Consider the following 26,127-nt stretch of genomic DNA (forward strand, 5'->3'; position numbering starts at 1 on the left):
TATAACGCACTACGTGTTATATGGGTGGGGCGCTTTCCCCTATTAAGTATCTCCTATAAGTAAATATGAATTATAAAATCGTGGCGTGCCATCTCATCATACGGTAAATTATTGAAGTGTCCATCATTTGTGGCTAAATTATAAACAGTTTCGTATTGCACATCATATTTTTAGTGGTATTTTCAACTATTTAGGAGACTGCTAAGAACATTGTAAGACTGAGTAAATAATATTAGGGGATGATATAAAACATACTATGCTTACTTTGTAATTTGTATCCTCTTTATGGGTGTAAGCTTTTGTAATTGTCAAGATATCCTTATTTGATAAAGTAAATTTTAGTTATATCCTCATATTTATTATTATATCCTTAGATTATAAATTACAACGTTATATTTTTGTTTCAACTTTCAACCTTTCTTTTGTCTGTAGCCTGTCCAGATTATATCTGATATTTCAAACCCTCCTCAAAATTGTCATTACCTAAAAAAACAACATTATTTTAATGACTTATATTTGTTTAAAGTTGTAAAAAATAAATTTATAATAAATTTCAACCATGTTTTACTAATATATATAATAAAGAGCTAATGAGAAACTTGAATTTCTCCACCAGTTTGTTGATTCTAGGGTTAATTTTACATATTCGTCAATTTTTCTTCTGACACTGACTGATTACAAATGTATTGTGCTCTCCTTACCATATTTAAGATTATTTTTCAGGAGGAGGGCTGACCCTATACGCTTATTCGTCCCGTGTGGTTAGAAAGTTCTCCTTAGATTATATAGATAGAATGTCTCCATATCAATGCTTTCCGAAAACATATCAACTTTTTTATCCATATTTGCATGAAGAGTTACTAGTTTGTATAGTTAATACTAATTAAGTATTCAAATCTTAGATATGTGTACGTTTTACTAAATTTATGATTGAGATTCGCATATATTTTTTTATGATGTAAATCGAATGGCTACGTTAGCGACCCAATTGTGAAGGAGGATAGATGAGAATGAAATCAAGCCAGTTATGAATTCATCAGGAATTAACAATGATGGTTTCTAGGGGTGACCGCGTGGAGGTCGACAAAAATTAAATTAACTGATTGAATTTTGACACATTTTTATTACTCGAGGGTTTGTTTCTATAAGCGTTATGCCTACTACCTACCTAAGAAGATATAATTTCTTATGATCTTACTGTACGCATCCATAATATCGTTGTGAGAAAGTATCTCCGTACTATTACATACCTTTTACTCTCCTATTATAAAAAAACAACCATTACAAGTTTTATTTAGAACTACAGTACATGTCTTAAGTATAAACGCCGCGCTGAAGGAATTTTAAATTTGCCGCCATACAAGAAACCACCATTGCGATGCGTTTTCGAATATATTTTTATTCTGCTTCTCTTCATATTATACTCATTTTGTATTTTTAAACGTCTTGGTTTTTTAAATTGGCAAGATTTAGATCTAAATATGTCTTAACGTTGATTTTATCTACAATAATTACATTAATATTTTATAATATTTTAAAAATATGGGTTAAAGAACATGCATGTGAGGTTGAGAACGCACCCATTTTTTTATTATGTTGACAGTACTCGCGGTTTATGCTGTCAAGTTGGATGCATTTGTTTTTTTATTCGCGTTCTATTTTTGTGTGTGACGGTTCCGTCCGGCGAAGAATTGTCTTATTTTCCAAATAATTTTCATGATTTTTGTTTAGATCGTTGGATTATTTGTAAAATATCTTCAGTTTGAGAACAAATTCCAATATGCAGAACGGAGACGGTGCGCCGACGGCCGCGGAAACCAGTAAGTTTCACATTTTGTTGTCAAATAAATGGAATAACAATCATTGTAGCGCTGTTTTCTTGTTATTTTGGAGAAAATACTGTACTAGAATCATTAAAAAGTAGCTAATTAAGTTTCTTTTGCATTGTACCTTATTCTTTGTGTACCCACAATAAAATGCGTCTAAAATTAATGCGATCAAAAGTGCACTTTTATTGATAAATGATCGGAATTGAACTGCATTAAATTCGTAATTTCACTTGCGTTTAATTGTTTCGTGCATTTTCTATTCCGATTTGAGTAGTTTCGTCGGCTTATAATTATTGATACTGTGGGTAGCTTAATTGGAGTGTGAACATGAGTCACATTCTTGTGTACAGCCCACTACTTTTCGTAAAAATTATAATTTATTGGATAATTTATTTGCAGTAAAATGTATATCTAAAGCAAATCGTGAAAATATGGTGCGAAAAATCGAATAATGGTGCATGTATTCTCTAAACATTATTGTCTAACTACCTACACAATAAATATAAAAATGTCAATTTCTAAGGTCATTATTTTCTATTTGTTCTGATTCATCATTATGAAGGTCTTCTAATGATGCAAGATCGGTATTACCTCATCAAATTCATATTTTACTTTACAGAAACTTTAATTTAATAATCACTAGGGTTTATACCTTATTATTTAGTTACTATTAATATTAATTTTGCATTTACAATAATGTCTCCATCATAAATTGTCTAATATGTTTAATACTTATCTAATAATCCAACTGCATTTCAAAACTATTATTTAAGCTTACTTAGTGTACACAAAAATATTGTTAGATACTCAAATATTTTGTGTGTGTGTGTGTGTAGTTATAATCAGTAAAGCCTATGTAGGTATAATAAATTAATCTCATATTTTTATTTTTCTCTTTTATTACTTAACTCTCCATTTACTTATTTTTTTAGTAATTGGTAATATTATAAATTAGTTTAAGAAGCTAACAAAACTACTGATTATGTACACAGTACTTTAATATTTTGGGTGAAGTGGTAATTAAAGAATAAAATAATTAATTTTGTTAATTAATATAATAGTTTTAATTTTACTAATAAATAAGTAGTAGTATTTATTTAGCAAAAGCCAATAGTTAACACATTTTAAATATGAGGGAAGGTGGGTATACTTATTAATATTAATTTGTATTCTACCTACTCATGTATAAAAAATATACTGGTATATGTATTGTTTTTCTTATATATTTTTTTACCTTGGCATATATAGTAAGAGGATATCCAATTAGTATTTTTTTTAATCTAGATTGTAGACCTCCCCCTTTGGTAAATTGTGATGATACTTCTCCAAATCCCACCCTACCCTCCTTATATGAGATTTATTAAAGGGATTTTAAATAATAGAATTTATTGTATATGTTGATGTATTTTGATTGTTTTATTTCAGTAAAATAAAAGAAGAAAAAAAGGTTTCATGAGATTATCATTATTTTGGGATTCCCATCCAACCATTTGCACAATATTTTAAAATATGTGATTAGCGAATTGCCATGGCTTCACTTTTTTTTTTTCAGTAAAATACAAATAATTACACCATGTTACCTATATATGTAGCCACATGAACGCATGACACAATATTTAAAATTTTATTAAGTATTTTTGAGTTTATTTGTTACAAACAAAAATATTTTTTTTCTTTGTAATGTCAGTTTACAGAATAATAATGTAATTTATATACAATAATCAAATTAATCTAAATGATAGTAGTAGGTTCCATCCCTGTATTAAGTATTTTATTATGCTCTGTGAAATATAGACTTGTCAAGTGTTACATTCATCACAACAATAATGGACAAATGTCTCTGACTATCCCATTAAAGATTACAGTCATGAGCATATATGTTAATTATTACATAGAAGTTAGAATTTGGTATTGTTTCACATTGCCAATGAGATACATTGGTATAAGGAGTTTTAAAAATTAAATGTACTTAGCTGTTTCTATTAATAATATTACATACATAGATACAAGTGTATCAATACCATATTATATACTAGGTATGTATAGGTAAACACAGGTGTTGTATTTCAAGTCACTGATGTACAATCACCTTGAGTTATGAAGCAAATTTGCTATATGTAATGTTGATATAAATTTGGTAGTAAGATACTACTGAATTGTAGTGTTTTAGTTTGAAACTACCTTTTTTTTTTCGTTAAATATTAATTTGTTAAATTAAAACAATTTATGCCTAAATTTTGTCCCCTAAAAATGCAACCTGTTTGTCTTATATTTGTAAAAAATCTATCTGTATATTTGTAAAAAAATATCAATTATAATATTATTATGTTTTCAGATAAGTGTAAGTATTAAACTTTATAAAAAAAAAATTGTAATATTATTTTCATTGCATTAACAAATAGTTCCTCATTCTACTATTATATATTTACTATGATATTATTATCTTAAGCTTAATTCATATTAATAGCTCTGTCTATTAATATTAATAGTCTTCAAAATTATTTATTTACCAACTAATGTTTTTATATTAAACTAGCGTTGTATCTGAGCTATATCAGATAAATTTATTTATGATTTTTGAGAAAAATCTATTTTTTTATATATGGTAATAGAATGGTAACCCTGTCTGTGCTATTTATATGCACTTACGAGGCTGTAAGGGATGATAATAGGTTAGTCAGTTATCAACACGAATTTGTTAAGAATTAACAGTGATGGTTTTCAGGGATAAACCATGTGGAAGTCGACTTGACAGACTTTACTGTTTGTGGGATATGTATGGTTCACCTGTGATGAAATCTAATACAGGGTCTTGACGCTGTATTTAATTAAGTTGAAGTGGTTAAGTTTGTAAAGATATTTGTTATTACATCATAAATAAATTGATAAACAGATTTAATAGAAATTTGATACCATACCCTGAATTGACAAATATTTTTTGTCTTAATTCATTCAGCCAAAGCGATCAGTTACTGCTAGTTAAATATACAAAATATATATTTTGTATGTACTAATTTTTTTAAAAAATAAAGAAAATAAAACGTAAATGATACAATCTTTCTTACATTCCTGCTTCACTATAGCTTTTTTTTTTAAATTTCTTTTTAACTATAGAACCTATTAATAAAATTTCAGTTTCCATGACCAATAGTTTGTGCGATGTGTTCATACGTTTGTGACTTAGTATAAAAAGGCCTAAGCCCAAACTTTTTCAATTTACGGCATACTTTCGAGCTTATTTGAACTCCTTAGTCAAAAATACTTGTATATTTCTTCATTCGATTTTTTTCGTCATCACTAGGCAAAAAGAGTCTATACAGCCATTTGGGTCGATTATGCTTAATTTTTAATATAAAAGTTTCTTTGCGATTTTACGTACAGAAATTAAAAGAAACAGAATCGGCACACAATGCAGTAGAATTTATACACAAGATATATTTTACACTAAAAATATAATTTTCCGAGTCTAAAAACTTTTTTTGTACTATATTGGGAACCCATGAAATAGTATTTTCATGTTATCAGTTTTATGGATCTTTGAACCAAAGATTTTTTTTTTATTTTTGTCTATATATCTAGTATATCTATACTAGGTAGACGGAGGTACTGAGTATTAACGGCGTCATTTTTTGCATATCTTTAGCCTTATCTAGAATTCCATATTTATTAATAAACAATTTAAATTGCATTGATAAGATCTCACAACCGTTACACGCTGTTTAACTGATTTTCTAAGGACGTTTTCAATTCATATTAATTTTATTGTGATTAATGATTATTTAACTTTGCGATTATTTTGTGATAGATAGGTTTTATGGGCAACCTTAGTGTCTTGTTTTCTTATTATGTGACTAGACTTAGTTACAAAATGCGTGTCGTTTTGATTTTCAACCGATTTCAAAAAGAAGGAGGTTTTCCTAAAAAATACAAACGAAAAATGGTTGTATTTTTTTATAACATATTTGTTTACCTCATAATTCTCCATCAGTTACAAATACAATACAATACTTACAAATTGGTCCCATAGAAATTTTACCAAAATTGGTTTAGTAGTTTCGCTTTAGATCAAAATGACTGGTTTTGTCACAGTTGATATCAGTTGTTTTTCACACACAATTTTTAATGGTAATAAATTATAACATCATTTTCTTTGCAAAAAAAAAACTGCCTGTTGCGAAGTATCTTTGCAGATTCGATTTCGCTTTTTAATTAAAATATTTTAATTAAAGAACTATACGACATTTACGCCAATCATTAGCAATTTAAGTCGTTGATTTTTTGCAGAGCAAAATATACTTATTACTAAGTTTGTCCTAATTTCTCATTTATCTAACGCTGAGCCTGTTGGCAAGGCATACAATTTTCTCTGTAACATATAAATAAATTATTTCCAGCCAAAAAGCCCGTGCCAGAAGAGGTGACGAAGCAATCGTTCCGCGTCAAAGTATGGAGACACCTGGAGACGAATGGCTTGGCGATGTTCCCTCGTCCAGTATACAATCGAATTCCGAACTTCAAAGGTGCCTTCGAGGCAGCCGCTAAACTCGCCGAGCTAGATGTGTTCAAAAACGCGAACACTATCAAAGTGAATCCAGACAAACCACAGGAGCCTGTGAGGTTAGTAAGGAATGCATAACGGTATATAGTCCTGAATAATGTTTTTTTATCTGTGCAATAACAAAGTAAAAATGTAATATGCTACCACTCCTTTTCAGCCGACTTAAAAAAAGAAAGAGGATCTCAATTTAGTGGTATATTTTTTTGTTTGTTACCTTATAACTCCGTCAATTTTAAACTGATCAAATTCTTTTTTATTACTCGATCCCATATAAATTTTATTAAAATCGATTTAATAGTTTAGTTTTTAAATCAAAATAACTGGTTTTACCACAATTGCAGTCAGTTTTTTTTTTTTATGAAACAATCTTATATTACCCTGACAATTAGGTAAATATCTCGTTCTTGAAAATTGAGATTATATAGATAGATAATTTATTTTCATTACTTAAAGAACATAAATTACAATACAAACAATACTAATAATATAATTACTATTATAAATGCGAAATTTTATTAGCATGGATTGTTGTTTGTTACTTTTTCGTGTCAAAAACTACTGAACGAGTTTGAATAAAATTTGGTACACGGATATTTTACATTTTAATTTACCATATATGATACTTTATATGGAGTGATGGGCAGCAGCGGTTACCAATCTGCCTGCCAAGCGCGGCAGTTACTGGCAAAACCCCCAATGGGGGAGGCTTATGTTCAGCAATGGACAGCAGTCTGATATGATGATACTTTATATATTAATTTATGAGGGCGAAGAAACGATTTTCAACAAACAAGCTGTCTTTCACATTTATAATATTTGTAAGGTGAAAATACTAATGACTCAGTACTTTGTCCATTAAGTAATGAATAGTAAAAAAAAAAACGCTGAAATAGTACGTACGGCGCGTTCCAGTGCGCAAGCGCATCTAGTGCATTACGCAAGCCATGACCGATATCTTGAGTAATGCATTCCATATCGAGTGCTATAACTTTCTTGCATTGTTATGTAAAATAACGTTAGACTACAAAAATAATTGCGATTTGGAGATTTTAATTATTATAATTTAATTATAGATCATCAAAAAATTCAAAACATCGTAGGTTAGCGATTTACTGTTCCGATTTAAAGACCTATTTAAGTGGCGACTGAGTATTCATGGCTCATCACACATTGTCGCAAGACTAATGTGTAGACAGGTATAGTCTACAGAAAAAGTCTAGTTTAATAATAAATTTTCTATTATATTACTAGAAATAGTACAGTGGTGAAAGGCTGGTTGAAATTAACTAAACTGTCTAGAAATCTTGCTTATAAACATTTTCTTGCATGAATGGATATTGGTGTCGTTTCTGATGTACTTATAATACATAATAGGTAGTAAATAAGTCTGTTCGAATACTAGAAAAAAAAAGATAATTGATTTGCTTTAAAATTATAGAACACGTTCGATTTATTTTTTTAAAGTCAATTTATTTGGTGCATATTGATTGATAAGGCTAAAAGTCGCCTATGCTCTTCTCCCTACTGTATAAATACTGTGTATGCTAAATTTCGTGACGAGTAGTTGAGTCGTTACTACGCTAAAAGGTACTAAACAAGTTTATTGTTACATTTATTAGTAACGGTTAAATCGAAATTCTTACATGCTTTTATGTATTTCGAATCACATTAATATAATAATGTTTCGGTCTATTGTATAGAGGAGTAAACGAAATTGCTCTATATCATCATCATCATCATCTTATCAGCCGTTAACTGTCTATTGCTGAACATAGGCTTACCCCATAAGGGGAAGGTGGAGGGTTGCCAGTAGTTGCCACGCTTAGCATCCGGATTGGCAATTTTTAGTGATGTTTTAAGAGGGACACTACTGCCCATCCCTTGACCATTAAGTTCTCTTACTCAAGTCTTATGACATCCACGGAATAGAAAGAGCACTCTCTGTATAAATTTACATAATCCTTACTAATATTATTAATGGGAAAGTGAATTTGTTTGTTTCTTTATAGCGCCTTAACGGTTTAACCACTTATTACCATCCATATTTATAGGTAAAACCTCACTACATTTTCTTCTTTCTTTTGCAACACCTACCCATACCACAAAAAACAATTATTTTGTATTACTGGCGGTACTTTAAAATTTCCTAAAGTACTCATTTTTGATCTTATCCATTCTTGTCGCACCACACATTTATCTCAACTTTATTATTCCCTGATGACAATTGTATTTTAATGATGTATTCTAAAATATTACATGTTTATTACCATAATAAATGTGTAACTTTTAGGCAAGTAAAGGCAATATACCTACGTCTTAGATCCCCGCAAATCCAAAAAAAAAATACGCTTCAGCCATATTTCCATAGAGTACAACAAATAATATAGATTAAACCCTTTGTTCAATCAATAATTTGTTTCATTAACAGTAGAAATACCCACCAATTAATTAAGAAAATTAATAATGCACCGTACATTTGAATTTATCAAACTGATAACCTATAGTCATATTAACTGCTTGCCTATTTTACTGTGTAAAATGATAATGAAATTTTAACAGTATTTGGTCATGATTTTCAATGTTGTTTAAAAAAATATGTATGGGGCGAAACCTTAGTTCTCTTCTATATGCGGAATATTTTAAAGGTTTTACTCAAATCTTCTATCTTTCTCGGGTATAAGTAAGTTGTTTTCAGGCAAAACATAACTGTACTGCATATTAGTTCTGAAGATCAGCGATTCCTAAAGTGGATTTCGCGGAACTTAGTGTTACTTATTTATCACCATTGTTGTGTGAAATTTTGTACAGTGAAACAATTTTATTATACACATTAAAACTTAAAGAATAAAGTATTTAACTTTTAAAATATTTCCAAAAAACAGTTTTTGTTATTTAAATTACGGTGTCTTTGAACCATTTGATAAGAGGTTTTATAAAATAAAAGGTATTTGGTGGGTATTGGGTTGACTTAAAAGTTTAAGATCATAATATAGATACTTATGACACCTCAGGTTTTTTTATTGGCCCACCGAGTTTGAATTAAAAACGTATTCAAGATGCTATCAAAAAACTCGAATAGGCAATAATAATAACTCAATTTTTACTCATATCAATACTTGAAAGTTATAACTTTAGATATCTAAATAGAGAATATGGGTTATAATAGATACATATTGAATGCATTCATATGTAATTCATTCTTAGATCCTTTTTCGACATTTTTATTTAAATATCGAAGTTAAACGAAGATTACTTCAAAATTTTCTATCATGATAAATCTTTACTTCTAGAGTAATATGCCTAGAGCAAGAGAAGACCTTATATGTTCCGGTACCACGCCTGCAAACTGGATTCCTCAATCGTTTGGAACTGCCAGAGGGGCAGACAGGTCCGGCTGCCATAAGGCAAGCTGTCTCACGGAATGGCATGGAGACATATGGAAAACCTATTGGTAATATTTTACGCATCTTTTGAAAAAAAAATTGTGCAATTAATTCCATAGGGCACCAAATTAGTTTAATAATATAAATTAGGTTATATGCATATTTTTTTAATATATTATTCATTGCTCTTAATTAACATATTTATATTATTATTCTATTTTAAACGCAAAAAAAGATCTTTAACGCATTTATTACATTTCTAGTGTTGTAGTATTTGATTGCTTTGGTCGTTAGTACACATTTATAGCTAATTTAATATTATAATTTATAACAGGAATAGAAGATTCCGTTTCACTAGATCTGGTCGTTATGGGATCTGTGGCAGTGTCCAAAGAAGGGTATCGCATTGGCAAAGGAAGAGGTGAGTACCCGCTTATTTAATATATTAATAATTTAAATTATTTTTAAATTAATATAAAACTTAAAAAGATATATACCGTAAATCTGATCATGTCTGTATTAGCTGTATTCGAATCTATAATTAAATAATATTGTAAATTGAAAACATTTTAAAATTCGTAACTCCGCTTTTGGTGATTCTAATTAAATAATTTTTCATATTTCTAATTGAAAATTTTAAAAATGCTGTTATAGGTAACTAAAACATATTATATATTATTGTTCTTATTAAACTATCCCCAGAATTTTATAATATTAAGTGTTTTGAAACTTTAAAGTACATGATTCAAAATAGTTGCCAATTTTTTAGTCATAGATTTATGTGTAATTCTATAATTAACCTTTATTTGACCATTGGATAATACGTCGTGTTTTTTTTTAACAGGTTATGGCGATCTGGAATTCGGCCTAATGATGCACATGAAAGCGATAAAGCCTAATACAGTTGTAGTGACCACTGTTCATGATTGTCAGGTAGGTTAACGTTTTTATTTAGAGAGAGAGAGAGATAGAAATATGCTTTCTTTACATTACATTTAGATAACATATTTCATAGTATGTCGATAGTAGTATCTTACGAATATAAAAAAATGGTAACTAGAACGATATCTGTCATAGGGAATATTTATGAAAAATTTATATAAAGGGTCTTAATAAGGACAATAGAAGTTAAGAAAATATTTTTTAGAAATTTTATCTCTGTATGTTTGTTCTGGCTTCATGCATTACTTGCATTATGCTTACTGCATGTAGAATTTATTAAACACCTACACTTATTTCCTTATAATATTGTTAAACCTAATATATGCATATATTACAAGTGAATGTACAAAAGCATATAAATAAATAAATAAACATTTAAAAACGCAATATTGAAGTCAGTTTGTGTACCTTCAAATTGATAATGCCCTGTACTGGAGCGGTTCAATGTGCACGCGCATACAACTCATTTAAATAGATTTTCAACTAACTTCAAAAAGAAGGAAATTCTCATTTCGATTTATGTTTGTTATCTTGTCTTTGCCAGTTGTGACCGGTTTGAAAAAGGTTTTTTTTTTATTAATTTATCTGAAAGCGTATACAGATTGGACCCACAGAAATTTTATTGAAATCGGTTTAGTAGTTTAGTTTTTAAAATAAAATAACTGGTTATAACACAATTGAAGTAGTTTTTTTTTTGTTTGTGGAATACAATCTTATTTATCTTTTTAATATTTTCATTTTCAAATAATGTATATATATATATATATATATATATATATATATATATATATATATATATATATATATATATATATATTTGTGTTTACAGGTGTTCGATACATTACCAGCTGAGTTGTTTGGTCCTCATGATGTACCAATCGATATAATTGTCACACCAACACAGGTAAGCAACCGCTCTTTCGTCCACTGCTGGACATGTGTCTCCCCATTATTTCGCCACAGAGTATGGCTTACAATCATCTGCGTCTACCTACTCTGTAGCACTTTTCAGATCATCCGCTCTAAATCTATCTATCATTGTTTATTGTAATCTTACTCCTACATAAGTATTTCCCTTTTTTTGTCTTTATATTACTGAATTTCGATAACATATGTACATATATATATGTGACATCCCAGATCAGACAGACAGGAAGACTTTGTGTTTGCATGGCTGTATTTTGGTTTGAAGGGTGGAATAGGGCAATTAATTTACAGGGTACAGAGGAATAACACCTAAGTCCTCAGGAATGGTAACGCATGGAGTGTATCGTGAGCGACACAGTATACTCTGTCATGTCCATGGTACTGCTCATGTCTATATCCAACCGTTACCACTTTTCATTAGGTGAGCCGTCAGCTTGTTTGCCATTCTAAGTTGCATAAAAAAACCCCTGTTGTTGCAGGCGTCCATAGGCTACAGTGACCGTTTACCATCAGACGGGCTGTATACTTGTTTGCCATCTTTATTATATAAAAAAATATATATATAAATTAAAATTAAATTAAAAATGTATTTATTGGAACCATAAAAAATACAAAAGTAGGGTAGTGTACGATAACAACCACATTAGTTATGTTTATGTATTTGCCATTTTGTTATAAGTAATTGTTTACTTTCGAGGCGATTTTCCTAAGTTTGATGCCAGTATAAACTTTTGTATTTTATAATAAATATTTATTATTATTGAAAAATAATAAAATTATCGATTGTATTCAGGTGATAGAAACGCAACGTATGAGTCAGCGACCAGTTGGTATCCTATGGCACCTGCTCTCCAACCGCCGTCTCCAGATGATGCCAGTGCTCGCACAATTACGAGATATTGAGATGCTGTGAGTACTTGCAGTTGCATTATTTACATTGTCATTACAATACAATGATATTTAAAGAAAAAAAATGGATTACGTTACAAGCAAATCGTCAATGCAACTCGGTGTTGACGGTTATTAGAACTATTTTAATGAATGCAATATAATAAAATCGTAACTGGTCGCTCTCTGTACATTGAAGATATATAAGAAAAACTATTATAACCCAAAACAATGATTTTATAAATTTTATCTGTCTGTACGTTTGTGCACGCTAATCTCAGAAACGGATTAACCGATTTGAATGCGGTTTTTACTAATGTGTTGTGGTTTGCTTCACTTAATATCTAGTGTATAAATAAAAAAGTTATATCACATGTTATGCTATGTTATATTACCAATCAGTTAAATTGGCTAAAACTTTTTTTTTTATTATATGTATTGATTTTCGAAAGTTCTATCTTTTTATTTACATTTTAAAATTATTTAACAATTTGATAAAATGACTTTGTGCTGTTGTTGTCTTTGGAATCTTTTTTTTTTTTGTTTTAGTGTATGTCTTTAATAAATCATCGTTTCAACCATTTGTTGACCACTAGTGTGTATAATATTTATGTATATGGATCTTCATTGACAATGCCTGTTATATACTTTCATATATTTGGTACTTATAATAAACAATCTTATGGTTTATAAAAGGTTTGTATGTGTATTTGTATCCGAGGCAGGATGCTAAACTAATATTATAAAGAGGAAAAATTTGAATTTATATTTCTAATGAATATACAGAAAAAAAATATTTGACTGGTTTGAGAAAATTCTTTCACTTATAGAAAGTTATATTTTTGTTTCATTACAACATGGTTTGTTTCAATACAACAAATTTTGTGATCGACGTAACAATATAACAGTTCCATAACACAGTTTGCTGATGTGCATTTGTACAATAGTAGTACAAATTAAATATCGATTTACCAATTTAATATTTCGATTTATTACTAATTTCATTTGGACCGTGTTTCTGTGATAATTTCAACAAAACTCGATTGCTTTAAGTTGTATTGAAACAGACTACACCTGTCAACCGGTGCAAAGCCGGAGCGGATGACTAGTATAGTGACGGTATGTGTGGTGTGTGTGTGTGTAGCGCGGGCCGCGCATGCGCGCTGAAGGAGGTGGACACGGACGTGGAGGAACGAGCACCCGCGCGCCCGCGTCGTCCGCGTCGACGCACGCGCAGTCACAAGAGCCACAGCGAGGGGGAGGTCAGTTCACATCATGTATTTACTCATTCAGTAGCCTCTACACGCCGCTTCGTCCATGTCACTGTCTTCATTGTCCCGCATAAAAAGCCTCTGTTCCCCTTTATCCTACATAGTACATATATCTATATCAAATATCATAGTTATTAATGAAGTCGTTAAGGCACTAAGAAGTGGCAAAGAAACAATCACTTTCATATTTAAAATATCGGTAAGGACTCATACATTCATTTGTTTGGTTATCAACAGTTATGTCAATATTTCCATTCATGATTATTTTGTACTTAGTATGATTACTTACAGATAAACAAAATATGTATTTTAATTATGGTGATTGTTAAAGTATAATAGGTTCTTTGATAATTATTATGTAGTTTTGAACAGTGTTCAAATGTCATATTGTCATTCATCGTGATTGATATTTAATTAATTACTCATGATAGGCCAACTGATTTGATGAGGATGACCTCATCTATCATATCTTACTGGTACTATCCTGCCAGCGTATATAGCACAAGTGGGATCATTATTCTATTTTTGTTCATTAAAAAAATCTTTCATAATTGATTTAATAAAAAAAATCAAAATTAGGCACTAAGCGACTAAAGCGACGTTAAAATAGTGTGAATAAGAACTAAATTATGCATTTATTTTAAATCTAAAAAACTCAGTTAACTTTCTAAAACATCCATAACAATCAAGAGCAATAGTTGATAAAAACCAGTTAAAGTTATATTGAATTATCCAAAATACATATTTAAATCATTCAACAAAACCTATTGTCATCAAAAAGTATCCCTCAAATGATTACCAGAGATAAATTAATCAAAGAAATAATTTTAACAGGGCAATACAACAGAAGGCGAGGAGGTGAAAAGTGGTAAACAGCGACGACCGGCGCGCCGTCGTAATAGTAATAAATCGGCGGGCAAAGACGGCAAAGAGGGGAAGGACGGCGACACACGTCCAAGACGTCCAAAGCGGCCGCGTCCCGTCATTGACTTCACTGTTAAGGTAGTCTTTAATAAAGATTTATTTATCTGCTTAAGTGAGTTCATAGGAAAGTATACTGAAAGCGACCTAAAATGTTAACGTTTTTATTTTTTACAAGCTTTTATTTATATAATAACACGAACATTTTAAATCGATTGTGCAATACTCATTATTGCATTTCAAAATGGCCGCCGTCACAAAATGGCGGATTATGTATTTCTTTTTTTGACCCGTTTAATATGAGTTTCAAATGAAATATCTTGAAAAGTTAAAAACAAAGTATGACTCAAAACGTCAAACTGATGCCATACTAAATTCAATATGACTAGCGTTCTAAGATGATAGCTTATATTTTATAAGCTTGTTTTTAAAAGTGTTTTTGAATACACTTGTTAATTAATATAAAATTATTTGATTGTTTGTGACACTTTACAATGTTGGGCCAATAAATTTTTTTAGTAAACCGAGTACCAAAGGCCCTTACGCATTGGTCATTTTTAGCTTTATATATTTTTAAGTCTAATCAATGCACTTTTATTTACTACATTTTTGCATATTATTGTCAACAGATATCAAACATTAGCCCAAACACAAGAGTGCGCGATCTAAAGCAAGCGTTATCGGAACGCGGTGTCAAGCCACAGGTTATGGTGTGGAAGGTAAGTAATACGTCACATTTATACATATAATAAAATCGTAACTGGTCACTGTCTGTACATGGAAGATATAAGAAAAAACTATTATAGGAAGGCTTTATGAACGCAATAAATAAAATAAAACCCAAAACAATTTTTAGAATTTTTGTCTGTACGTTTGTGCACGCTAATCTCAGAAACGGCTTATCTGATTTGAACGCGGTTTTCACTAATGCGTTGCAGTTTGCTCCATTTAACATTTAGTGTTTATTTCATCCGGTTCATAAATAAAAGAAGTTATATCAATCTAAAGAATTACATATAAAATGCTATGAAATAACCGATCAATTGAATTTGCTAAAACTTTATGGGGGTATTAAATACTTATCATTTAATTATATAATACAAGACCGGATTCATGAAGAGTTCTAATGGGAACTACATAGCTAGAAGTGGGCAGTGCCGCAGAAAACAGCTAGTTTATAAATATTCTTATGTTATTGGATAGTTTTATAATAATTTTATTAATTTATTAACTTTTTCGCAGGGCTTCCGAGGATTTTGTTATTTGCATTTCTTCAAAGCAGGACCACAAAAGGTAAGTATATCAACAAATAATCAAAATTAGTTATACTAAGTATATTTTTATAAAATATATAAATCGCGAACGTGTACTCTTAGATTTCCTATTCTAGATCTCTAATAGGCAAATACTCAACAGCATAAATTATAAGATCTCTGTCAGAGATAAGTCCACCCTTGCTCACAACATTTATAAATAGATTATTTTGTATGTAACTTACAAGTGCAATAAAGAATATATAATATAATAATTATCTGCATAATTCTGAAGCAATGAAAGTACAAAATTAATAGATTGTATCAGAGAGCTTAGAATCATATATTGTCATTTTAATCAATGTAGTAGCAAATTACTATAAAATCGTACTGTACTGCGATGATAAAATCATCCATTGTGTACGATTTTCAATGTTTGCTAACGACGTCAAACATATATACATATATAGTATTTATTCATCATTACAGATACGCAATCAAATAGACAAATGATAATAAGTCATTTAAACACTACTAATTATAATGTCATGTTTGAACGCTTAAGTAGCAGGACAGAGATACTGTTTAACTGGATGACTGTAATCTGACCTATGATCCACAAAGGCAATTGTATTTATCAACTAATTTTAAAAAGAAGGAGATTCCCAATTCGGCTGTATTTTTTGTTATCTCAACTCCGTCAGTTGTAAACCAATTTGAAAAAATAGTTTTTTTTTATCTGAAAGGATTGGTCTTATAGCAATTTTATCAAAATCCATTCAGAAGTTCAATTTTTATATCAAATAACCAGGTTGTATGTAAGAGATTGCTTTTAGCGATAAGGCCGCCTTTTGTATATGTACATTCTGTATAAATGCTTCTTGTATAAATCTCTTTTGTGCGCAATAAATAGTTTATTATTTTGTCACACCAGAGGGAGACTGTATAAAAGTCGTTTGCTCTCTGCTTCTCCCATTTGTGTTTCAACCGTGAAGCAGTTGTGTTTGCACGGCTGTGTTTTGATATGAAGGGTGGGATGTGGAGTGAATTTACAGGGTACAGAGGAATAACATCCGAGTCCTCGGGAATGGCAACGTATGGGGGGGGGTATCATGGGCGAAACAGTATACTCTGTTATGTCCATGATACTGCTCATGTCTATAGGCGACGGTTACCACTTACCATCAGGTGGGCCATCAGTTTGTTTGCCATTCTTATTTGTTTAAAAAAAATTGAGTAGATTTTTTTGTGGGAAAAACTAATTATGTTTTATATAACGGCGGCAGGGCGAAGGCGATAATGCGCCAGCAACGAACATGGAAAGCGTGTTGGCTGCGCTCGCGCAGATGTCGCTGGGCGGCAGCGGGGACGGGTCCGCGGCTGACGCGGACGACAAGCCGCGCATGCTGTGCGTGGAGCCCGCGCCGCCGCGCGCGCCGCCCGCCGCCGCCCACCCCGCCGACGCCGCCGACTCGGCCGACACCGCGCCTACACCAATAGCGCCGCCTGCCGCTGAGGTACTTTGATTTATTTAGTAGCTTTTACAGACGACAAGCCGCGACTGTTTTTTTTTTTGATGGGTGAAGATGGTTAGGTAACCCCGCCTGCGCTAACGGGATACGCTGGCGGAGCACCAGTGAAGGGTGATAGATGAGAATGAAAACAGGCCAGTTAGCCCATCATGATGAATTCATCAGGAATTAACCATGATAGTTTCCAGGGAGAACCGCGAGGAGGTCGCCCTGGTTGGGTATATTGCTAGCAATGGGATTCTCAGTCTACATTACTAACAATCCCTTTCCCCCCAGCCGCGACTGTTGTACATCGAGCTCGCCCCACTCGTACCCGTTTCTACTGAACCCGTACCAACTGACACCACCTCAACACCGCTTGCTCGAGGGAAAGCGGTTCTTAGTAATGTTAGCAATACATCCTATCAGGTCGACCTCCGCGCGGTTCCCCTGGAAACCATCATGGTTAATTCTAGTGGAATTCGTCACGATAGGCTAACTGACCTACCTTTTTATCCTTACTTATCCTTCACTGGTGTCCCGCCAGCGTATACCAATAGCACAGGCGGGGAAACCGTTCCATTATCATACATTAAAAAAAACACCCCTTGCTCTGCTGCGCTCGCTGCGACTGAACCAGCATTTACTGCAGGGAAGGGATTGTTAGGGATGAGGATCTAATATCTCCATTGCTAGCAATATTCTTTATCAGATCAACCTCCACGCGGTTCCACCTAGAAACCATCGTGGTAAAATCTTGTAAATTTTGTCACGATAGGTTAAATGACCTGCTTTCATTCTCACGTATCATCCCTCATTAGTACCTTGCTAGCGTATACCGATAGCGCAGGCGGGATTACCATTCCATCATCATCCATAAAAAAAGCCGCATCCATTGATACTGCTTCCATGTTCCTACAAGCACCATTCGCTCCGCCTGCCGTAGAATAATTTCTTTTATGTCGCAGCTTACCGAAGTGATAACGCTAGAATTATTCAATTCAACAATTGAACATGTTTTATTAATTCCAACTATTTAAAAGAATGCTCTGAAAGCGAACTAAAATGTTAATCATCCAACAATTTTTTTTTTAGAAATATTGCCTTTTTAGTAAATCTAATAAGTACATAAAATATTTGTGGTTGTTACAGGGCATTGTGCATTGACTCCCGGGAGCAGCAGCGACCGACACCATTCGAAGTATCGATAACGATTTATTATTTCTAAAACACGCATAACCGTTGTTCGCTTGGTTGCACACGGAGACGGCACGCCCGTCGCATTCCGATACTAATTGTTTAGAGTTAAGATTGATTTTCCTTTGCGCCGGTCCACAAGTTACTGTTTATTGAGTATACGAATGGCTCATACGTATTTGCCGCAAAAACATTCAACACTATGAATCACAGAAGCATTAGTGCAATGAAATGAATTGCTCCAATACGTAAAAGTTATACGTGTTGTTTAATCGAAAGGAAGCGATTGTTCGATTTTAGTTTGCGCTCGAACGTCAGTTCGCTGGCTGGTTTTTTGTTCTTATCAGTTGTGCTGGACCGGCCTCGTGTTAGAGAGAGAGTGAGCTATATTTATAGAAGAACACTTAACGAAATATATCTTTATCGATGTTTTAATTTTTCTCTAGTCTAAACTTAGTATACTGCATAAGAAGTTTTATTTACAACTCGTTTATTTTCAATGCAGGCATACGTTTTAAGCATTCTTCCATAATTATTACGAGAAAAGAAGCTATATTTTAGTATATAGTATAGAGATATTAAAAAGTAATATATTTTTTAATATACTTTTAAGGTGCTTTCAGGAGCGGGATCCCAAACCAAATTAGAGATTAGTTTGGAAGGATTTGATTAGTGTTAAGGGTATTTATTTTAAAATATGAGGTCTGTGACCCCGTTCTTCTCTTGTTATGTATTTGTGCCAACTTCAAGTACATGATGCAATAAAATGATCTGAAATTCACAGTTCTCATTAACTTGTAGTAGTCCTTTTGATGGAATATACTAATTTTAACATATCGAATCTATGTAAGTTGGTATAAATATTTAAGCTGGCTAGTTCCAATTTGTTCTATAAACATGATGTCATTGACTAAAAGGATACATTTTTTTTTTAAATAGAACCTACATACTAAAATTGAAACGCGAATTGTCTCAATAATGACGTTACGTCACATTCGAAAATTGACCTAATAATTATTAATTCCAACATAAATAGTATTAAGACGATCACTGTTTTATATAATATCATATAATAATATCAAAAATCAACAGTTAGCTATATAGTTGTACCAAATATTTAAACCGAAGACGAAAAAATGACAAAATTGCCACATAAATAAAATCCTTTTGTCAGGTGATGTCATGTTCTGCAGAATAAAGGCGAATTATCCCTTATACCCTTGATGTCAACGTTACTTTTTCAGTATTAGGTAAATACTTTAAGACTTAAAAAGTAATATATATGACATATTAAGTTAAAACTATTTATCTACTAGATTGTGCGGGCGCGTAGCTCGCATTTATTGGTCTCTTAGTATATAAAAAAGATGTGTATTTTATATAGAAAGGAACTATTTATATTAATGTATTTTTCGAAATTTTTAGTTTTGGCAGCATAATATCGCTATACATTTATGATAAGCATTTTCTAATATTATCTAGTAGTTACGTCGCACAAATTATTGTGCCCCAATATTGTTGTCTCACTCTGCAATTCTAAGCTATATATAAAGAAATATATATACATTTATGTATATAAACTTGTTAATTACTACTACTATTTGCTAGCTCATTTTGTAATCTAACGTTGGGGTAGCAAGCATGATGAAACTTTTTTGTTTTGTATTTTTTTTAATAAATTTTTTAAAGATGTTTTAGTTTTTTTTTTTTCTTTTTTTGAATATACCTTTTTTTTTATTCAGTATAAAGTCTATTTTAGGATAGTTATCTTGTAAAGATGTAACGGTACACCCATAAATTATTAGCTAAATAATCAACAATTAAAAGTTAATGTTGTGATTGTACTTTGAAATTTTGCCGTTTAGAGATTGAGGGTCAAATTAAATTCTATTTTTGTAGTGAACTGCTGTTTTACTTAAAATATTTACGCAACATATTTCCTGTGTCAAATTTCGTGATTTTGAAGTTTATTAAACCCGTACAAACGTGGAACCTTTTTTTATGAAAATAACTACCTTTGTGTTTGCCGAGTACTTACCATAGACTATATAGTCTATATTTTAAATCTACGTACACGAGTTCATTGTTCTTTGCCAAAATACAACGTACAAAATATTATGCTGCAACGCATTCGAGATTTAAAGTCTTCAATGATGTAACGCACAGTTTAGACTTCTATTAATTATATTCACTGGAAAAAATACGACAAAGGATTGTCTGCGCAGGCAGGTTCTGTTGATATGTGTTTGGACAAATGAGGACTTCACGAAGGACAAAGTAACCGGCATTGTTTCGCGCAATTAAAAATAATTATCATCACAATTGCTCTATTGCAGCCTACTATTAAACATAGGACATAGGCGTGTCTTGATCACGCCACTCGGCACAATCTTCGGTCCTTTGCTTTCAGTTACTACCCACCCTGTATATGTCGTCGCTTCATCTACCCGCAGGTTGTCCCACACTACGTTTTCGTTATAAGCTCATTCTAGAACACGTCTATTCCAACGGTTATTGATTTTTTATTGATGAAAAATACCATTCCATTAGGAATGGTAGCCCCGCGTGCCCTAACGGCGTACACTGGTGGTACACCAATTAGGGTTGATAGGTGAGAATGAAAAGGCAGGTCTTTTAATGGGTGATGATGAAATGGTAACCCCGCTTGTGCTATCGGTATACATTGGGGAGCACCAATAAGAGATGATAAATGAAGATGAAAGCAGGACAGTTAGCCCATCGTAACGAATTTAAGAATTAAACACGAAAGTTTCCAGGGGAGCCGCGTGGAGGTCGACCTGTCAGGGCACATTGCTTGCATTGCACAATGGCGATGCAAGAACCCATTACTAACAATCAATTTCCTCCCTTAAAAGGTAGGTCAGTTAGCCCATCGTGATGAATACAGCTAGAATTCAGCACGATGATTTCCAGGGGGGACCACGTAGCGGTTGATCGGTTATCACTTTCTATAAAGTGGACAGTCTGCTTGCTTGACATTATTTTTTTATATTATTGCTATTGTCCTTATTAATTTTTATTTTATTTTATTATACGACTTAGAATGGCAAACAAGCTGACGGCCCACCTGGTGGAAAGTGGTAACCGTCACTTATAGACATGAGCAGTACCATGGATATAACAGTACACACACATACTGTTTGCCCATGATACCCCATGCGTTGCCATTCCTGAGGACTCAGGTATTACTCCTCTGTACCCTGTAAATTCATGCCATACCCACCCTTCAAATCGAAACAGCCATGCAAACATAACTGCTTCACGGTAGAAACACGAATGGGACAGAGGTACCCAAGCAATCGACTTTTGTACAAAGTCTCCCTCTGGTAAAAATACACATTTGAAAATGATTTTGTTTGCTATAGCGACTTAACGACAACCAACAATTATGAAATATGATATACACGTATTATATGGGATGGAGAATAAGCTACTTTTTATTTCGGTCAGTAAACATAAAAGAAAAATATGATCAATACAAACTTTTTTATACAACTTGGAATGACAAACAAGCTGAGGGCCCATTTGATGGAAAGTGGTAACTTGCAAATTTATTGAGCTATTTCGGTAACTTTGGTCCTCTTAGTTTCGGATTCGATCTGACAGAGAAACTCCAAACATAGCTCTTTACATAGCTCCCTGAGCGACTTTCATTTGGCGGATTAGTCTTTCTTTAGTGATATACTAATTTGAAAATAATATTAATTATTAACAATCAACAATTTCCAAAAGGACAGGACACGATCCGTCCACCCTGATGAACAGCTATCATACTTCTAACATCATAGGCATTATTCATCCGTTGCCGATCTTTATTATGACAATTTATTATGAGTCGTGCTAAAAAGGGAGAAAGGGATTGATAGTAAAGAAGACTAGCGGCCCCATTGTTAGCAATATACCCTGTCAGATGGACCTCCACGTGGTTCCCCGTGGAAACCATAATGGTTAATTCTTTATATTCATTATGACGGGCCGACTGATCTGCTTCATCCTCACTGGCGTCCCGCCAACGTATACCGATAGCGCAGGCGGGGTTATCATTCCATTATTGTCTATTAGAAAAAAAGTCGTGCTGGAAAATACCTGCAAGTTAGCACCACTTGTTAATAGATACAATTAGTATTGTCACAATACACATTTGTTATTGTAGATCTGTATCTAAGTAACAGGTATAGTACAAAACATGTTACATTATCAGATCAAACATGCAAAGTGTTACATATAAATATTGTCATTTGGCCATTTATATCATTTTGTCGAACTACTTCAAACTTTCATATACCTACTTAAAATGTTTCTAATTATTGCGTTATGTTTTATTAGTGTTTGCAATGGTCAAAATGGCGTAAGTACCTAAAATTTTATGGGTAAGCCCAACACAATGTACCTAGCTAAGTTCTGATGAACCTTAATTTTTTTTTGTAATGGTTCAAAATATTCTATATAAGACATTGAAACTTTAAAAAAGAGTATATTCCTTCCTAAAAGGCTGGGAACACATGCAATTTCTTTGATGTTGCAAATGCCTATGGGCGGCAATAATCATTTATCTCCGGGTGAACCGCATGCTTACTTGCTCCTTATGTTATATAAAAAAAGAAATAAGATCCTATAAGTAAATAATAGCAATGGGGTCCTCTTTGAGGGACACAATTTCACCAGGTGGACCGTCAGCTTGTTTAAAATTATAAATAAAACAAGAAACTTGTCTTAAAATAGGTGTTTATATTCTAGCCCGAGGTAGAGTATGTGATGAACTTCGATTCTCCAGTACACGTCTGTTTCGATGAAACCAGCAGTATGTATGTCGATACCTCCGGAATAGAAATGATAGATTATAACGATACGACGTCGTGTATGACCGGAGTTATCAAGTTCCTTCAGAATGTTGGCGAAAATACTATGGTGAGTTATTTAATTGTAAAAACAATTTTAGAAATGAAGCAGAGCAAAAAATACCTATTATCGAATAGACTAGAATTAAACATTCTATCTATTCTCCTTTAACACCTGCAATGCCGTAGGTGTTGTGGGTGATTATGGGCGGCGGTAGTCACTTACCATCAGGTGAGTCGCATGCTCGTTTGCCCCCTGTGTTGTAAAAAAAAAAATCAAAAGTTGTCTGTAAAAGTTTACATTAGCGATAAGACCGTCTTTTGTACTTTTATGTAATATATTTTAACCTGTAATTTATGTTACTGTAATTCAATTATTCAATTGTCATTGTTATAGGTATTTTTGTGTTTCTGGTGCAATAAAGAGTTAAATAAAATAAAATAATACATTCGAACTATTCTGAAGATTTCTTTTTAAACGCCTTTCTAAATCACCTCTCACGATTCCTAATTCATTATACTAACGTATTAAATGTGAAAGTGAGTCTGTTTTTTTGTCTGTTTGTTACTTCTATGGCACTTAATGTGAGTAAATAGATATAATGTAATTAAGTACCAATAATTGTCTTTACAGATAGAAATAGTAATTGAGAAAGAAGTGTCAGGTCAGTTCGAAGTGATGGCGACGCATCTTATCTGCGATTTGTGTGAAGAGTTACATCCAGAAAGTAATTATTATAAATACTTGCAATATTTTGGATTTCCAGATAACTGTCCTTTTGAAAGTGTAAGTATAATATCATAGTAATTCATGGATTCATAGAAAAATTCATGATTTTGTTCTACAGAGAAAGCCCACTTCAAAATTAGTATGTGTAGGTGTGGGACGAATCCTGGACAATGTTTATCATTTAAAATTGAAATATGATTTGTCAAAATCAGTTGCTTTATTTAGCATACCTAGCTTATTATGGTATTTGGAACACCGTTGATATATTTTTCAAACTTAACAGGGTAGGATCATATAAAAACATCCACATTAAATAGGTATAATTAGTGTCGTGTGATTCCGGCATAGAATAGGGGTATCTTACCCCTTCTTTATTCATGGGTATCATAAGAGATAACTAAGGGAACATAAAACATCACCAAGGCGTTACTGCAATTGTCAACCCGTCTGCCAAGCGTGGCAACAACTGGTAAATCCCTTTAATAGGAGAGGCTTATGTTCAGCAGTGGATACTTAACGGCTGATATGATAGGTATAATAAGGAATGACATTGAACTAAAAAAAATAGAGGTATATTTCTTTACTGTACTCTAGGATACATAAATAATTCATTTTTACTTTGCTTAATTATACATATCTTAATCAGACTTATACACAAAAATGTAAGTTGCAAATAACTTGATGGAACGCTTAGACATTAGTATCACAGTATATACTGAGTTGGTTATACTATTTCATGCGATGCCATTGCTGTTATGTTACCGTATCCTGTAATTTCACAGCAAAATCTCACATTTCAACTCTAAATACAGCTATGCATGCTTAGTTGTTTCGCGGTCAAAACGAGGTACGAGGAAATCATTCAGACGATTTCTGAATCAAGTCTCCTTCTGGTATTTACCGCAAAATCTACCTCTTTTTTTTATACAACTTAAAATGGTAAACAAGCTGACGGCCCACCTGATGGAAAGTGGTAACCGTCGCCTATAGACATGAGCAGGACCATGGACATAACACAGTATACTGATTCGCCCATGATACTCCCCATGCGTTGTCATTCCTGTGGACTCAGATGTTATTCCTCTGTACCCTGTAAATTCACGCCATATCCCACCCTTCAAACCAAAACATAGCCATGCAAACACAACTGCTTTACGGTTGAAACACGAATGAGACAGAGGCACCCAAGCAAACGACTTTTGTACAAAGTCTCCCTCTGGTATTTACCTATCATATTGTTTTCTGTTTATTATATATATCTTTAATATTCCAGGGGGAATACTCAATATTCGACTTTGTAATAAATACCGATGACTTACCAGTGAACAGTGCAAATGCCGCCCGTTATCAAGTCATTATCAATTTCTACAAGAATCCTGACTGCTCCAGCAAGGACGATATGACATTTTTGTTCTGTTTAAAAATGGATTTCATCATTGAACCAATGTAATTTATAAATAATTAGAAGAGCTAAGAATTACAAAGTTTTGTTGCTATTTTTTTATGCAAACTTTTTAAGAATACTTTTCCGTTACTATAAAACATTGCAATTTAGTTGAAAACTTTAAGCAAATATGGACTGCATTTTCTTGAAGTGCCTTCAACTAAACTGCAAAAGATTCCTAGCATGTCAGCGAACAAATAGACATTAACAGGTAGAAACGTGAAATTTAAAACTATTTAAATAAAATTAAATTACCACTAAAATATTGATTACTTTTATTAATAATTATAATCGTTAATGATTAATTATTCATCGACTAGTTCATTCACATTTTCATCTTTATTGGATTCATAGAATACCTCTTCTTTATTATCCCCTCTAACCTCATCGGATCCTTTAGATTTCTTCAATTTC

At 32.4% G+C, this 26,127-nt stretch overlaps 2 protein-coding genes across 2 annotated transcripts; both read left to right on the forward strand.

Moving 5' to 3' along the window:
• The first annotated feature begins 1,617 nt into the window (after window positions 1-1,617).
• Window positions 1,618-20,372, forward strand: LOC113514270 (methenyltetrahydrofolate synthase domain-containing protein). Its single transcript, XM_052896858.1, has 13 exons — window positions 1,618-1,820; window positions 6,224-6,446; window positions 9,678-9,838; window positions 10,105-10,191; window positions 10,615-10,703; window positions 11,542-11,616; window positions 12,433-12,548; window positions 13,672-13,789; window positions 14,633-14,800; window positions 15,349-15,438; window positions 15,962-16,012; window positions 17,259-17,489; window positions 18,636-20,372. Exons 1-13 carry the CDS (start codon window positions 1,781-1,783, stop codon window positions 18,648-18,650), a joined length of 1,464 nt encoding a protein of 487 aa, XP_052752818.1. The 5' UTR covers window positions 1,618-1,780; the 3' UTR covers window positions 18,651-20,372.
• A 2,681-nt stretch (window positions 20,373-23,053) lies between these two features.
• Window positions 23,054-26,096, forward strand: LOC113514528 (uncharacterized). Its single transcript, XM_026898616.3, has 4 exons — window positions 23,054-23,071; window positions 23,439-23,609; window positions 24,174-24,326; window positions 25,543-26,096. The coding sequence occupies exons 2-4, from the start codon at window positions 23,457-23,459 to the stop codon at window positions 25,717-25,719; spliced, it is 483 nt and encodes a 160-aa protein (XP_026754417.2). The 5' UTR covers window positions 23,054-23,071; window positions 23,439-23,456; the 3' UTR covers window positions 25,720-26,096.
• Window positions 26,097-26,127: the final 31 nt, after the last annotated feature.

The sequence above is a fragment of the Galleria mellonella genome, unplaced genomic scaffold (genome assembly GCF_026898425.1).
Source record: "Galleria mellonella isolate WM207_F2 unplaced genomic scaffold, CSIRO_AGI_GalMel_v1 utg35, whole genome shotgun sequence".
Classification (NCBI taxonomy): domain Eukaryota; kingdom Metazoa; phylum Arthropoda; class Insecta; order Lepidoptera; family Pyralidae; genus Galleria; species Galleria mellonella.